This window comes from Ciona robusta, chromosome 7 (assembly GCF_009617815.1).
Source record: "Ciona robusta chromosome 7, ASM961781v2".
NCBI classification, from domain to species: Eukaryota; Metazoa; Chordata; class Ascidiacea; order Phlebobranchia; family Cionidae; genus Ciona; species Ciona robusta.
The window spans coordinates 5,682,820-5,699,304 of NC_143241.1; the positions used below are offsets into that span (position 1 = coordinate 5,682,820).

The 16,485-nt window shown below is 33.6% G+C and overlaps 1 protein-coding gene across 1 annotated transcript; it reads left to right on the forward strand.

Moving 5' to 3' along the window:
• The first annotated feature begins 1,436 nt into the window (after nucleotides 1-1,436).
• On the forward strand, nucleotides 1,437-16,114 carry LOC149734144 (solute carrier family 2, facilitated glucose transporter member 5-like). The gene is made up of 14 exons (XM_089880616.1): nucleotides 1,437-1,597; nucleotides 2,495-2,599; nucleotides 3,019-3,123; nucleotides 3,654-3,775; nucleotides 4,103-4,227; nucleotides 6,564-6,679; nucleotides 7,081-7,243; nucleotides 7,532-7,719; nucleotides 11,088-11,201; nucleotides 12,042-12,149; nucleotides 12,717-12,789; nucleotides 13,185-13,312; nucleotides 13,752-13,882; nucleotides 14,975-16,114. Exons 1-14 carry the CDS (start codon nucleotides 1,559-1,561, stop codon nucleotides 15,069-15,071), a joined length of 1,614 nt encoding a protein of 537 aa, XP_089736742.1. The 5' UTR covers nucleotides 1,437-1,558; the 3' UTR covers nucleotides 15,072-16,114.
• The last annotated feature ends 371 nt before the right edge of the window (nucleotides 16,115-16,485 follow it).

Genomic DNA, 16,485 nt, shown 5'->3' on the forward strand with positions numbered 1-16,485 from the left:
ATGTTTTTTCTTTGATTCCAAAAATATTTAAGTATTTGTTTGAATTTAATATAAGTAAGAATGACTTTGAAATAAGTCCACTAAATAAAGTAAGATGGGGTAAGACGGTACTTGTTTTCATTTACTTTTCTCGTTCCATTTGGTAGTAAACGAAAAGTTATAAAATATTTATGTGAAACTGCATCCTCACGACATTAAATGACAGTTGTTAGGTGTTATAAACACGAAAAGAAAATATGTCTTAAAGGTAACTATCATCTTACCCGTAGCCCGTAGTACTATATTCGTGTAATTATGACGTAACGAAACTCGTGACGTAACGTGATGACATCAGTGTTACCACAAGGTCGAATGATGAAAGAATAACGAAACACTGTACACGTATGTTAGGCTGGGGCTATTTTAATTTTTCCCAGTGGGATACCAGTTGCATCATGCTGTTAGGGATTGAAACGTTCAAAGGTTCTTTAAAGGATATTTAAAAGCAACCTATTGGTTTTCGTCACCGCGGTTTAGTCTGGGATCACGTAGGGTTGGCGGTCTACGTGAATTCCAACACGTACCTTAGACAGCATAGGATGAGCATGCGTGTATATATAGTAGTCGACATAAGCAAGGCAGAGACGAGGTCACGCTAGGGATTCAGTTAGTCGCATGTTTTGTGTTTTAAATTAAAGGTTAATCGCATCACTGCTGCCAAGGGCCTTCAGTCACCTCATGCATATTTAAAACACTGCATATTATCGATATTCGTTATCGAATTAAGTAAACAATTTAAGGAAGAAGATTTTATTAAAAAAAAGCCCTAACATTTTCGGTAATCTTAAAAAAATAGCAAAATTGTTTTTCTTAGTAAAATAGTGTCCCTGTCAGTATGGTTTAGTTACCTTTAAGAGAAAGGTTATGCCTATGTAATAACCAAGCCCCTTTACCCATTGTATTTGGTAGCTAACGCGTATAGTGGCGCAATGACTCATAGTTCGTAGTAAGCGTGTTTATACAAAATATTTCCCATTCGGTTTTTATTGTCGTCGAAACGTGGCACGAATACTCCACGCTGATTGGTCAAGCGAGGGGCGTGGAAACCCGCCTTTTTCCTGCCTGATTTTCGCTTGTTTAGTAACTGTGAAGAATTCGTTCAAACGCCAGTTCCAGGTCTTTACCAACTTTGTTGCGTTCCGTATGTGTAAGGATGTAAAGCGTTTTTGTAATTCTACACTGGCCTTTATGCTCTGTTAGAATGCCTTGTAAGCGTGTCGTATTTAGCATAGCGCTTCGGAAGTGCCTATTTAGCTAAGTTGTCCTTTAGCACGTTGTCAGCATAAAATCCTAACCGATTTAGGTAAATTATGTAACAGTTCTTACGTTAGTGTTGAGTACCCTAGCGTACTTAAGTGCTATACTTTGTAATGATAAGTAATAGCATTCAAATGCCCTGTGTTTGTATAGTATTTACAGCTTTAGCACTAGACGTAGAGCAAAAAAATAAATAATTTAAAAAAATGTTTTTTAGGTGCTTTTAAAGTTTTTATTAATTGTTAAAGAAAATCAACAAAAAATGTCTGGAGATACTGCTTTGGTGTCAAGCAATGAAATAGTAAGATTTATTTGGTTTTGTTTACTGTGTTTGCCCATACTGTTAGTGTGTAAGCAAGTTGTTTGCTTGGTAGTTGTAAAAGCTGTTTAACATGTGTGTTTATTAAAGTGTGTGTTTATACAATATTAACTGTTGACAGTTTTAAGTGTGTAAAAGTAGATCTTCATAATAAAATGTAAATATTTATTTATCTCTTCGAATACAATAGTAAAGATCAATTTTTTTTTATATATGTAATGTAAAATTGATTTACCTTTTCAAATACAGTAGTTTAGAAGGCAATTAGCAACAAGCTACAGTCGTTAAAACACGCTACATACAAGTTAAAACTTGTTTAATAAAAAGAATAAAATTCAGAAATACAAAGCGTGGCTGATGAACCCATAATCGAAATAAAAAAACTAAAAAGTGTGTGAGAAAGTATTTTTTTTCTAAGTACATGTGTAGTTATGACAGGTTACATACATGGTGGATTTGTGCGAACCAGAATTACCAAGTTCGAACAAGCTGAAGACAGATGGAGAAATTAGTAGCAGCATCAAACCTGCAAGATTAGATCATTTATTGAGGGTCAGATTATGTAATATGAGGATAAACTTAGATTTTATGCAGATTAAATTAAAGCTTTTTCAAAGTAGATAATCTGATAATGAAAGATTAGAGTTTTTTGATCCAGGCAGTTATTAAAATCATGCAAGTTTTTTATTAGGCAGTTTACCTATTTAGACTTTAGGTTAGAAAATAGGTGCTTTATGTAATCATATTTTCAAAGTTTTTGACTTTTTAAATAAATTTAAATTTCCATTTTCGTAACAAAAGCATACCTATTGTAGTGCATGTAAAATAAAAAAAGGATTTTATATTTTTTCCTCATCCTAAACATAATCTTGTTTACAGAAACCAGTTGCAACATTTTCATTGGTCGTTGGGGTGCTTTTCTCTGTGCTCGGCTCTTCTTTCCAGTATGGTTACAACATTGCTGTTGTAAATGCCCCTGCTGATGTAAGTACCTATGTTTTATTTAAAATTTAGCTAATCAGCAATAGTAAGGTGGGGAAAGATGGGACACCTTTTCTATCAATCTTCTCGTACCATTTGGTTTTAAAGAATGAAAATTCCAAGAATGATATGCCTGTATCCTTATGGCTTTCATGGACCGCTGGTAATTACTAAAAACACGATCAGGATATTTGAATATTATGGGCTGAAGGTGTCCCATCTACCCCCACCCTACTATATTTATATATATATTATAATATGTATAGTATAATGTTCACTAATCTGTGATAAAAAATGAAATTAGTATTTGATAAAAAAATCACATTGCAGGTAAAATGTTGGTCACAATAAAATAATTTTTACTGGAAGTTTATTTTATTTTAAATAAATATATATGTATATTTAATTTTAACTAATTTTAGGAAATTAAAGATTTTTACTTTGGAACTGACTGTCTCAACGTAACATCGGCACCTCCATTGAACATCAGTAACTTAACAACGCAAGCAGCAGAAGTGGGACAATGTGTAAGTTTTCTTTACCTGTTCTTACATAATATATATATATATAGCTCATTTAGGTGTTTATACAGAACATTAAGTGTTTATATAATATAGCACGTTTGTCTGCTAGGTGTAGGGGCCCTGTTTATTTTCATTCAATTGATTGTAAATATGTTTTTAACTGTAAGCATGTTTTAAAAACTGTTATTTTTTGTTGCTATATCTTGTCTTTTGATTTAAAATCTTTCTAAATCTTCGCTACCGTAATCGGAGAGACAAATAAAGTTATTAGTATTTTTATATTATTATTAGAAGTTTTTAGCGACCATACACACCAAACCTAGGGTGGCAAGGGGGGCAGACTGCAGCCCCAAAATTTCTTATTTTACCCAATGAACTAATAATACACATGGGGGTTTAATAGGATTTGAGACAGTTTGGCTTTTTTTCCTGCACTTTATAAAATTTGGCGCCTAAGACCTTAACCCATTACTTATTTATGTACCACCCTTTCTGTATTCTTACACCAATAATTAAAACTTGTTAAATTGTAGGTAAAGCTAAAGTCCCACACCACTTACAGAGAAAACATGTTCGCCATCGCTGTGTCTGCTTTTGCAGCAGCTGGCATGGTGGGTTCACTTCTGGTTGGCCCCGTGGTGGGAAAATTCGGGAGGTAAAATTTGTTTTTGTTTACCGTTATCCTTTTACTACAGTATATGCCATCTATTTTATTTATCTATTATGAATGTAACTTACTTTATCTTCGCAAGGCCGGCACACAACAGTCGTTATACCAATAATAACACAGGTGTGTATACACGTCCTGCTAGCTTACGAGTTACTAAGTATGTGCTTTGAAAGTCCGAAGTTATATGCTACTAATCTATGTATACTGTTTTGTCTGCAACACAAGTTATGTGGCAAAACTGGCATTGAGATTTTTTGCCAATTCTTACTTATGTTCCAGTTCCATATTTCTAAAATATTTTTCACATAACAGGCGTGGTGCTTTCATTGTGAACAATGTCATTTCCATAGTCGCAGCCATTTGCTTGGGAACAGCCAAGGCAGCTAACAGTTTCGTACTTATTATTATAGGACGTGTCTTCATTGGTGTCTTTGCAGGTAAGACATTTATTTATAAATTTAAAAAAAAAGTTTTTTGTTTTTTAAATTTTGACATTTTTTTTAATCTGAGAAAAGAAGAATTTTTTTTATTCTAGTAGTAAGTAGTAGTAGTTGAATTGTTCGGTTCTGTTTTAAGTTTTTAACTTTTTTATGAGCTATATACCATACTTTCTCTTGCCTTTAAGCTTTACATTATAAAGGTAGGATAATGTTCATTGTTCACAAATAACATTTATTGTTGTATTGTAGTATCTTAATCTAACCTAACCTTCACGCCTATGCCACACCCTATTTAAAATATGTTTTTTTCTTTGTTTTGTTTCAGTACTAGCGTAGGGCATAGCATTGATTCGATGTATAGTATTTCACTAACAATGGGGACTTCATTTTTGTATTGTAGTTCAAAATATCGTAACCTTCACGCATACAACACACCCTATTTACAAGTTCTGCTGTGTTTTGTTTTAGTGCTAACAAAGGTGTATACTATGTCATTGACAATGTATATTTGCTGTATTGTACATAAAAATATCTTGACCCTGCTTTTTACACCACACTTCAGGCCCTGTTACAAGTTTGTTGTGTTTTGTTTCAGTACTAGCGTAGGTGTATGCTGTATAGTATGTCCTTGCCAATGAAAATGAGACTACATTTTTGTATTGTACTTCAAAGTATCTTAACCTTAACGCCCATGGCACACCCCATTTACAAGTTTTTCTCTTTGTTTCAGTACTAGCGTAGGTCTCTCCCCTAATTTCTTTGTCCCAGGCTACTATAGCAAAGGCCACAAGCTACTATATCTGTCCTTATTGTGTTTCTGTGCCATTGTAGTGATTTGACTTAATGTTAAGAATGTTTTAGCTGTTTGAGTAACATTAGGAAGTCTTATATAAGAGAAAATCTTTTGTTTAAATTCAAGTCACCTGAAAGTAAACAAGCCATTCTAAAACCCCCTTGACTAAACGCTAGTTCCTGTTCCTAGTAACCCTATGTCATAACTTATAGCAAAACTAAAGGTTTAAATATATATAATATATATTTTTTGTGACCATAAAAATTTGTGACTATAAAAAAAATATTTATATATATATATTTATATATATATCTTTTTTTTATGGTCTTTTTTCTCTTGTTTTGTTCATAAATGAATTAAATTAAAACGAAAAGGGTGTTTTAGAGTATAGTTGTCAATCTTTTTACCAGGTAGTGAGTGACAGCAGCATATGTTATATAAATACATCTAACATCTGTTTTGACTGCGCTAACCACTTGACGCTGTCATGATATCGCATATTTATCAAGGTCTTAATTGACCTTGGCTTTATGCTGTATCTTGTGGGTCTCCTAGTGTTTGAATAATAAGCCCAATGCTTACTGCATTACTGGCATAATTTTGCTCTAGTTAAATTATGTGACTATTTCTACTGTTTTGCTATTTTTGTGTTCATTAAAATATGTTAAGATTATTTTTTTTTTTTCAATTTATTTTAGTTAACTAACCCTATTCTTACTGGCATATTTTGCTCTGGTTAAATAATAAATTATGTGACCATTTTTACCGTTTCATTGTTTTTTTTGTGTTCATTAAAATATTTTTTGACCAACATTTTCTTCATTCATTTTTTGTTTACTTTTAATTTTCCAATGGGCTACATATCAGTCACAACCGGTAGTCAGTGTTTATTCCAGGCGCTACTTTCTGCTTGGTTTCATTTCTAAAGAGCTAGCTAGGTCATTGAATTCTTGACCATTCTGTTTGTCCTTCTTTTTCATTGTAATACCACTTGTCGAGATTTGATGACAAACTTTCTTTTGTTGTTTAATCTTAAGGTGGCCACTATAATGGCCAGTGTGGGCCATTGTAGACATTCCACAACTTTTTATGTTTTATCTAGTAGTAGCTAAGGTGCTTTACATTGAAACTTTACACCCTCCTGTTGACTTTGTTTTGGAAAACTTTCAACGTACTTTTTTTGGAAAATTTTGTTATTGATTAATTACAAATACTGCACACACGTATGACATACCTTTAAAATATTTTGTGTGTCTGCCATGTGACTATATTTCTTTATGTAGACAATGTTTATTGTAAATACTTTCCTAATGTTAGTCCCTAAAAAAATATGTATATATATATAAAAATAATTTTAATTAATATTAAAAAAATGTAACATTTTTTTACACATTTAAAAAATATTACATTGTCTGCAAAGTTGCTTTAATTTTATATATATATATTATAGCAGCCAATATTTTCAGTAGAAAAATATTAATATTTTTTTAACACATATACACATATATATATATTTAAAAAAAATTCATTATCTTTCTAGGTCTAGCAACAGGTGTAGTACCGATGTACATTGGTGAAATATCTCCCAAACAATGGCGCGGGGCTATTGGTGTGCTTAACCAGTTACATATCACTATTGGAATTCTTGTTGCTCAGGTAAACTACCAATTTAAAGAGACATTGTATTTAAAACAGCAAAAAAATATCTTTTAGACTTGAAACATCTGTTGTTTTGTTGCTATATCCTGTCTTTTCGTTATATGCATTTTTAAATTTTTAATAAAAATCTGTATTGGTATTGTTAGAATAAAGTTATGCTCATAGTTGTTTAACATAGGGAACCCTATTCATCAATATCATGAATGTAATATACTTTGGCTCTGCTCCTTTGTATAGACACCTAACAACAGGGTAAAAACTGTTTTAACCTGAAAAACCAGTGGGCTAACAGACTAAAACATATATAACACCCATGTTTTAAAAAAAATTGTCAACCTAGGCCCCCTAAAGGTTCCACCAATATATCATATCTCATAATTGATGTTTTTTTCCCAAAGGTTCTCGGCCTCCAAGGCATGCTCGGAAATGAACATACATGGCCGATATTATTTGCCTTTACATGCGTCCCATCCATCATTCAACTTATGGCGATCCCTTTTATGCCAAAGAGTCCCCGTTTTCTCCTCATCGATGAAGGCAAGGAAGATGAGGCAAGAAATGGTAAATTAAGATGTTTATTTTTAGATTTTTTTGTGTCCTTTTTATTTTTGAACCCAGAACAGAACACATAATGGAAGTTTTTGTTATTTTAATTATTATTTCAGTATAAGTTTTTATATAATATTTTTTCAGACTGGGTATTTTAGGATTAATTTGTCAAACAACATGTAAGAGTCCTACAGTTATGACCCGTATAACCTAAGATTTAGGCCAATAACACATATGCCTATCAGTGCTTCACAACCCTGAACAAACAGACTGAAAAAATTGACACAAAAACTTTCACAGTTCTCGTAAAACTTCGAGGAACTGACAACGTTGTGTCTGAGATGGATGAAATGAGAGCTGAGGCGTCTGCTCAATCTGCTGATGGTCAACTATCCATCCCACAACTGTTTCGAGATCGCTCTGTTCGTTGGCAACTTATCACTGTATTGCTGATGATGGCCGCTCAACAACTGTCTGGAATCAACGCAGTAAGTTCTGATTTTTATGAAATTTTGTACTGCCTCTAACTCAGAGGTAATGGGTTCAAAGCTCGTCGCTGCTACTATTGTGGCCGGCATTTATACTACAGTGTAGCTCGCCTTAGTGTAAAAAGAACAAACACAATACTTTTTGGAACCCTTATGGCATTTATGCTATCAGTTTTTAATTTTGATGAATTTGGACTTTAGTATGGAGGTTTTTAATATATTTTGGTCTCATAATGCTGTTTTTTCATATTTTTAGAAAGTTTTAGCTTAAATAGCATTCATGCTTCTGGACACATCTCTGGCATTCGTTATGACAGTTTTAGACGCTTTTTAAAAATGTTGGATTTAAAATGAAATTACTGCTGGAATGAACTATTCGACAATATAGGGTCTTAGGCTTTTGCTTTTCCCACTATTTATTCTATGTGTATGGTGTACACTAAATTTTCTATAGCTCAATAGTGGAATAAATAATGACAGGAATTCCGAATTCGATTCTTTCCTGTTAATTTAGTCACAAAATGAACATTGCCTAAATGCTCAGTACTGTGTGTGGGCATCAAAATATTCAGTTGAACTGCCATAACAATCCAATGTCTAGTATATATAATACTACACAAACACAATGTATACCAATTATACATGTATAGGTTTGGGTAAGGTAAATTTAATAATTTTATATATAGTACTAGTAGGGTGAGGGGAAGAAGGGACACCTTTTCGTTCTATTTTCTCGTCCTATTTGGTAGCAAACATAGATAATTATTAAGGCATTCAAAAGAATTATAAAACTGTCTCTTCGCAGCTCCCATTGACTGTTGTTAATTGTTCAATTATATTATGTGCCCAAGGTGTCCTATCTTACCCCCAGTACTATATATACACTGTTAATATATTTTTATATAAACACACATCCTCACAACCACAAAATAGCCATGTTAGCTTTGTTAATTGTTAAAAACAAGATCAGAGAATATAGAATGTTATCTGCCAACGGTATCCATCTTGCCCCACAGTAATTAATATACTCAGTAGTGTATGTAACAAATAATAGGCCTAGCATTTAGTCACTTGATTGACACATCTTTACTTTAGTAAGCAATGGAACAATATAGAACATCTGCCATATTTCTATTGTTTAAATATGACACCTTGTCACTGAGTATTTGTATTCAATATTTCCCACAATGGTGTGAAATATTATAGATATAGTTCTGGGAATTTAATTAGCCTATTGTTTATGTGGCATATGTTTGCACAAACTGGTTACCCACTTATGGTAGTGGCAGCTGTTATGTTATAATTTCCTTTTAATTCCTAGTGTTGTTATATAGTAGGGTGGGGAAGATGGGCCAACTTATTATTCTACTTTTTGGTCCCATTTGGTAGTAAACAAAGAACGTTAAAATGTTTATAAAACCGTATCCTTACGTCTCCCATAGACCGTTAGATATTTGGATATTATGTGCTTAATATGTTCCATCCTACCCCAAAGTACTATATTTGTATCTATTTGAAAATGTGTTCAAAATATGTAAGCCAGAATTTTTAACAAGAAAAGCTGTAATATATAGTAGTTTGGCGTAAGATAGAACATTTAATTCTTTTTGTTGTCCTTTTTGGTAATAAACATTTTTTTTTCAAAACTATAAAACCGTATGCCCGCAACTCTTAAAGTGTTAAAAACACAATTTGGAAATATGGGATATTATCTGCTATTGGTATCCATCTTACCCCCCAGCACTATATTATAACCGGAAAGAATGTATCAAAACTTTGTTTTCAAAGCACACCATAAAGTAGCCCCTAGGGCACAAGCTACATGCTCTAATTTTACCGTTCAAGCAAAACTGTTGAGCCTCTTTCAACCCAATTTACGATGCAACACGTAACACCACTTGAAATTTAAATCGTTCCACGTTAACGTAACCACTATAGTAGGAAGGGCAGCCACGCCTCCCGTTTCTGATTGGCTGGATAAAAAGGGCGCGTCATCTGAACACGTAATGTGCTTCAGGATATATAGAACTTGTTGAACCGGTAAAACGAATTAAATTATTTCATAAACACGTCTCAAACTGTGTAGTTCCATTGATTTTCATATTTTCTTAGCAAATCACTTGTCAAAGTTAACCGTGCTCGTGACTCATAACTGTATGATTCACAGATTGTTATGATGTTTTAAGGCGTCGCCTTTAACCTGTATTTAAACACTGATAAACAACGGTTGTACAGACTTTTTCAGGGAAAACTTGTACGTTATTTTTCATACACAAGAGCAAATACAGATAAGAACTATAATGTTGAACTCGCAACAAAAAGAATTCATAGCGTTTAAACATATATACTGTGTACACTGTGTGTGTTTGTAAAAACTGAAACGTATACATTTATACGTATTTGATTTGGCCTAAATTCTGAATGTTATTTGTACATTTTCGCAGTACAGTGTTATACTAATTATCGATTACGCCCCATTTACGAAACTCTGCGTTTTGATCGAAAACGTGACACAATTATAATTAAACACGGTGTCATTATAATTACGTCAAGGAATTCTAATAGCAGACCAAACGCCGGTATTTATTCGGAACTCGCCTGATATTTAAACCAATAGCGGTATTTTCTTAATTACAATCCCATTTCAAGCATTTGTCTTTTAAAATTGGAATTCCGAATTTTAATTGATTGTTAAACCTGTTTTTCCTGGTAAGGACTCGTTTCCGCAGCAGAATCCGTTGTTTTACCGCCTTAAATAAGCCTTTGGGCACGGCATGTGTAAGACAATGTGGTGTTTTAATTATGCATACAGAAATCCGAGTTCCAGGTGACGTCATGAGCGCCGTGGTTCTGGACAACGTTTTGGCTTTTTTATATTGTCTCTGTTAATCCATTCGATTTTTTATTCTTTTTGTGTATGTTAAAAACGATAAAATTGGATATTATGGAATGCGAAATGTGATTAGAATTTCGTCTTGTGTGACAACTTTTAACAAGCATGGCGAAATAGATAGCTACACACTTTTAAGTGAAAACCAAAGCAATCTACGCCAACTTTTTGCTTTTATATTCTTGTTTAAACCCCTTCAGTTCGTACACGCAAAGACGCATATGACGCCTCATAATTTTTGTATACCGTGTCCATACTCAAAACCAAACCTGCATTTTAACATATATCCTTTTGAACGAATCATTTCTTAGCAAAATTATACTTTACAAAACCATTTTTTTAACAAAATCATTAAAAAAATATTAAAACAATATTTTTTAACAAAATATTTTTTTTTTAGCAAAATCCTTAAAAAATATTTTAACAAAGTATTTTTCTGTTACATAATATTTTTTTAACAAAATCGTTTGTCCCGCAGATCTTTTTCTACAGCAACAAGATTTTCAGCAAAGCAGGAATTCCTGCGGGTAAACAACAAGATCTCGCTTCTGTTGGAGTCGGTGTTGTCAACGTGTTAATGACCGTTATTTCGGTAAGTTCTGCTTTTAAATACAAGTCATACTGAAATACTGTGCTACGTAATCCCTGTAACAAAACAAACCGATTCAAGAGCCGTTATTTTGATAAGTTTTACTCTTCCCGCAGCCTTTTTAAGTCGTCGTAGTAATTTACCTACTGTAAGCGATACGACGAATCGAACGAAGGTTAAATGCCGTTGTTTTCGTGATCGTTTTAAAGTCGTCGCATTAAAATTATTTTACTTTGCAAGCTTTACAGAACTAACAAATTTAATTTTATTTTAATAATATTTATTAGATCTATAATATGGCCTTTTTAAGTCATTGTATTAAAACACTTCTGCTGTTTAAGCATTAAAACCAAATAAACTAATTATAATTCCCGTCATTTCAGTGATATCTAATCATATCTTTGTGCCGCTGTATAAATAATGACACCGCCATAGCCCTATAAACAAACATACCCGTTTTTGCTTCTTGCACCAAACGTATTTGAAGATCTTTTATATTCATTGTCTGGTAGGGCGTTTCACATTTACGTCTATTTACATAGCTACAATACAATAGTATACGGGAACTAATAGTCGCTAAATGTAGATTAGGTTAGAACCTTGAAATAAGCACTGATCCAAGAAATTAGGATCGGCTATACGCGTTAATTCACGTCCAATCCAATCGTCGAAATATATATCTTTTATATAACAATTGTTTGGACTTGAATTTTTTTGTTACTTTTTCGTAGCACAAAATCCAGGTATGTTAGCACGTAAAATAGTAAGAATAGACATTTTGCGTACGTTTCGGATCTTTAGCACCACGTAGCATCCACTGACATTGATTTTATCTATCCACAGGTTGGCGTTATAGAGTGGGCTGGTCGCAAAGCACTCATCGTGTGGGGATTCGGTATGATGATATTCTGGTGCGCCGCCATGACTGTCGTGCTTAGCCTGCTAAGTTTGGTAAGATACTACGGTATAGTTTAAATATATTGTATATAGTAGGGTGGGGAAGGCGGGACACCTTTAGCACTTATCCGAATATCCTGAACCTGTTTTAAACAATTAACAATGGTCTGTAGGGGTCATGAGGATATGGTTTTACAATTCTTTGAATGTTCTTTGTTTACTAACAAATGTGACGAGGAATTGGAATAAAAGGGTTTCCCATCTCTCCCCACCCCACTAAATAAAATTTTCTGTTATTTAATCGATTAAAATTTTTAAGGACCTACATTTTGCCAACTCTTTTCAAGTTGCCTTTATTACTTTATTAAGACAATACATCTGTTATTTTATTCTGGTAAAAAATTTAAAAATTTGATAATAAAAATTTAAAACTATTATTAACCAGGGAAAATGCAGTAAGCCATATTTTATTCTATTTTGTATTTAGACCAGGGTTGACAGAATACCCCTTTGAAAAGCATCAATTTATCTTTTCCTATATTAAAACAGCCACAAAAAATGTTGAAACTTTTTTTTTATTTACAAGTGTAAAATTGATTATTTAAAATTATTTTTTTACAGAATTTAACTTGGATTTCTTACTTGAGCATCGCTTGCATGATCGGATATATCGTTGGATTTGCTATTGGACCAGGTATATTAATACTCTTTGTTAATTTGTGCTTAACCTACACGTACCACTGTACCAGAACAATCTATTGCTATTATAGTACTATCGGGTAAGATGGAACATCTTTAGCACATAATATCCAAATATCCTGATCACGTTTTAAACAATTAACAATGGTCTACTGGAGTCGTGAGGATACGGTTTTGTAATTCTTTGAAAAATATTTGTTTACTACCAAGTGAGACAAGATAGTAGAACAAAAAGTGTCTCATCTTCCCCCACCCCACTATATACACATTAAATAAAAAACACATTTTTTTACGAAAATATGTTTCCTTAAAATAAAAACCAAAGCACTTTAATAAAGAACAAAAAAATGCGGAAAATTGATTATTTAAAACTTACTTCTTTTTTTTCAGGGCCGATCCCATGGTTGATTACCGCTGAGCTGTTCCGTCAATCTGCACGCCCTCCCGCTTTTATGGTGTCTTGTCTTCTTAACTGGACTTGTAACTTTATTATTGGAATTAGTTTTCCAGCCATTGCTGTAAGTATATTATGATTAAATGATGAGTGAATTTTACTTATTTATCCTCACGTGGCAGGGCAATGGCAGTCGTTAAAACACGTTTTTTTGTTTCACACACCACGTGCCCGCTTATGAGTTTCCACGTATGTAACTTTGTGGGTAATTTTTTTCTGGATTTTTTTAGACAACCCATGAGTGACCACTGGGTTGGAGCAATGACCATTAAAATCTCTGGCCCATTCTATTTTCTCGTCCCATTTGGTAATAAATAACGAACATTTAAAATTTCAAATAATTTTAAAACCGTGTATATTCTCATGGCTCCTGTACCGTTGTGAATTCTTTAAAATACGATCAGAATATTTAAACATTTTATGCTAAAGGTGTCCCGTTTCCCCCACCATACTATATATTGCCACTTAAAATAAATTCTCTTAACACGTCCATACTTTTACAGGACGCTACCGGGGCTTACGTGTTCATTCTATTCATGTTCGTGTGCATTGGTATCACCGTGTTCCTTGCTATTATCATGCCAGAAACGAAAGGAAAAACCTTTCAAGAAATTAGCAACTTATTTGCAAAGAGGTACGTTAAAACAGCAATGTTTATTTTGATACAAAGTGCTCTAGCTAGCATAACATATAATGTTGTACGGTTATGCATTTCTGAATCTAAAATTTTAAATATTTGAGTGATTTTTATATAAAAAAGGCGATAATTACCATGTAGTTTATATGAGTAAAAACAATGTCCAACGAAACCGATAAATGATACCGTTTAAAGGTGGCTGTACACAGTATCCGGCATGCGAATTCGCTTGCAAAGTCGTATGCAAACCCATACCGTTTAAAGGTGGCTGTACACAGTATCCGGCATGCGAATTCGCTTGCAAAGTCGTATGCAAACCCATACCGTTTAAAGGTGGCTGTACACAGTATCCGGCATGCGAATTCGCTTGCAAAGTCGTATGCAAACCCATACCGTTTAAAGGTGGCTGTACACAGTATCCGGCATGCGAATTCGCTTGCAAAGTCGTATGCAAACCCATACCGTTTAAAGGTGGCTGTACACAGTATCCGGCATGCGAATTCGCTTGCAAAGTCGTATGCAAACCCATACCGTTTAAAGGTGGCTGTACACAGTATCCGGCATGCGAATTCGCTTGCAAAGTCGTATGCAAACCCATTACCGAGTTCCGCATGCGGCAGCGAAATCCGGACAAAACGGACGAATTCTGGATACTGTGTATACAGCCACCTTTAGACGTTTGACAATAATCTAGACTCTAAATTATGCTCACGCTAATACGTCTGTAATGTTCATGTCTGCACTCGACTGCGTGGGATTTCCACATTGAATAAAACACGGGGATCTGTGCCGTTCTAAATAGCCACAGTAGCTTATACCAATAACGCATACAAAAATTTTCTTATCATTTTTATTTGTTTATAGTATATGGTATTCGTTTACAAAAATCACATAAAAAGGATAGTTTTAAGTAACTGTATAAATTATACTTTATGGTTTCAACTAAAAAAATCAGTAAATTACTTTTCCAATAACGGAAAGAACTTTTGTTTGTTTTAATTGTTTTTTACAGTATTTCTTTACACAAACCTGAAAAAATAACATTTTTATATAAAAAATGCTTATATAAAATTTCTCTTGTGTCTACAGAAATGGCGTACCCCCGAACGCGGGTGTTACAGTACACGATGGTGAAGCTTCAATTAAAATTCCCCTCAAGTCGATGGACAACGCCGAACACGTTTAGGCGCCAAAAACACCCACATACTTACGTCTATCACCATTCAAATTCTACACCAAGAGCCTGTATATGGCTTACGCAGCTGTATTTAGTGTTGCCATACATTTAAGAAGTTTTTACTGAAATAACACTCTTTTTGGAGTATTTTTTGTATTAAAACTAAATAGGAATTCGCAGGTGCACACATCCATAACGCTAGGTTTTCTCTAGGTGTAATTTTAATTTTAAAAACCTAATAACAAATAGGTGCACATAGTTATACACAGGTTTTACTCGTTATTGTTATTTAGTTAATGTTTTTACAGTGGAAAATTTTGCAGTTGTAATATGCTCGGTATTTTGCATTTCCCAAACTCGTTACGTATTTTATATGCTAGGTATATATTTTTACGTATACGCTTAGTATATTGCATTTCATCAACTCGTTACACCACTTACTAAATATATTTCTAATATCTTGTTTTCCAAGCACAATTTAGACATTTTAACCGGCCGATATACTTAGTACACAAATGCACCGTTTACACAGTCCACTTTTACAATTACACATATTTGTAAAGTAAGTTGAAACACTATGAATGTGCCAATCACAATGTGAATCCCTCTGTCCGATTTAACAACCACTGAAACGTATTTTTGTGCTATATGGTTTTAAATTATCAACTGTTTTTTGTTTTGCCCCGAGTTTTTACGCCAATGAACAAGATTCTTTGTAGTTTTAAAAAAAAATCCGGTGCATTTTCCAAGTTTTTAAAAATTTGCATTTTTAAACATGACCGCCCAAGTTTATTTGAAAAACTAATCTAACCAAAAAATTAGGTGCATTTACTTTTTATGAGACTGTTCTTGACATCTATCGTACTAGAATGCTGGCGGTAAAGTACGTGCAATGCTTAGCACCTTTTACGTATTTATTATGGTTAATTGTAAACCATTGGAGTTGCCGAATTGTATATACAGTTCGTATATAATTTTACTTTGCTTGCATTTTCGTAGTGTACGTGCTCTATATATGCTAACCAGCTAATAAATCTGTTTGGTAACTGTTACTTAATTTTAATTGTATTTATCCGCCAGCGATGTAGTGGAGTGGGGAAAGATGGATATCGTTAGGTCATAATATCCCATAGTTCATAATCGTGTTTTATCAATTAACAACGCTCTTTTAGGTTTTAAGAATACGGCTATACTTTTTTGTACAATACTTTGTGTTTACTACCCAATGGACGGAAGAGAGACAGTAGGCCATCTTACCGAAACCTGCTAATTGTATATTTGTACCGTGCTGTTTTACAAACTGTTGCGCATAAAACAAAATAGGCTACTGCATAGTCTGTGTAACAGCAAAAGCTAAAGCACCAAGGAAGCGCGCGCCTTCGTGGCCTAAATAAGTCCACTTTACCTTAACATACTCTGCAAT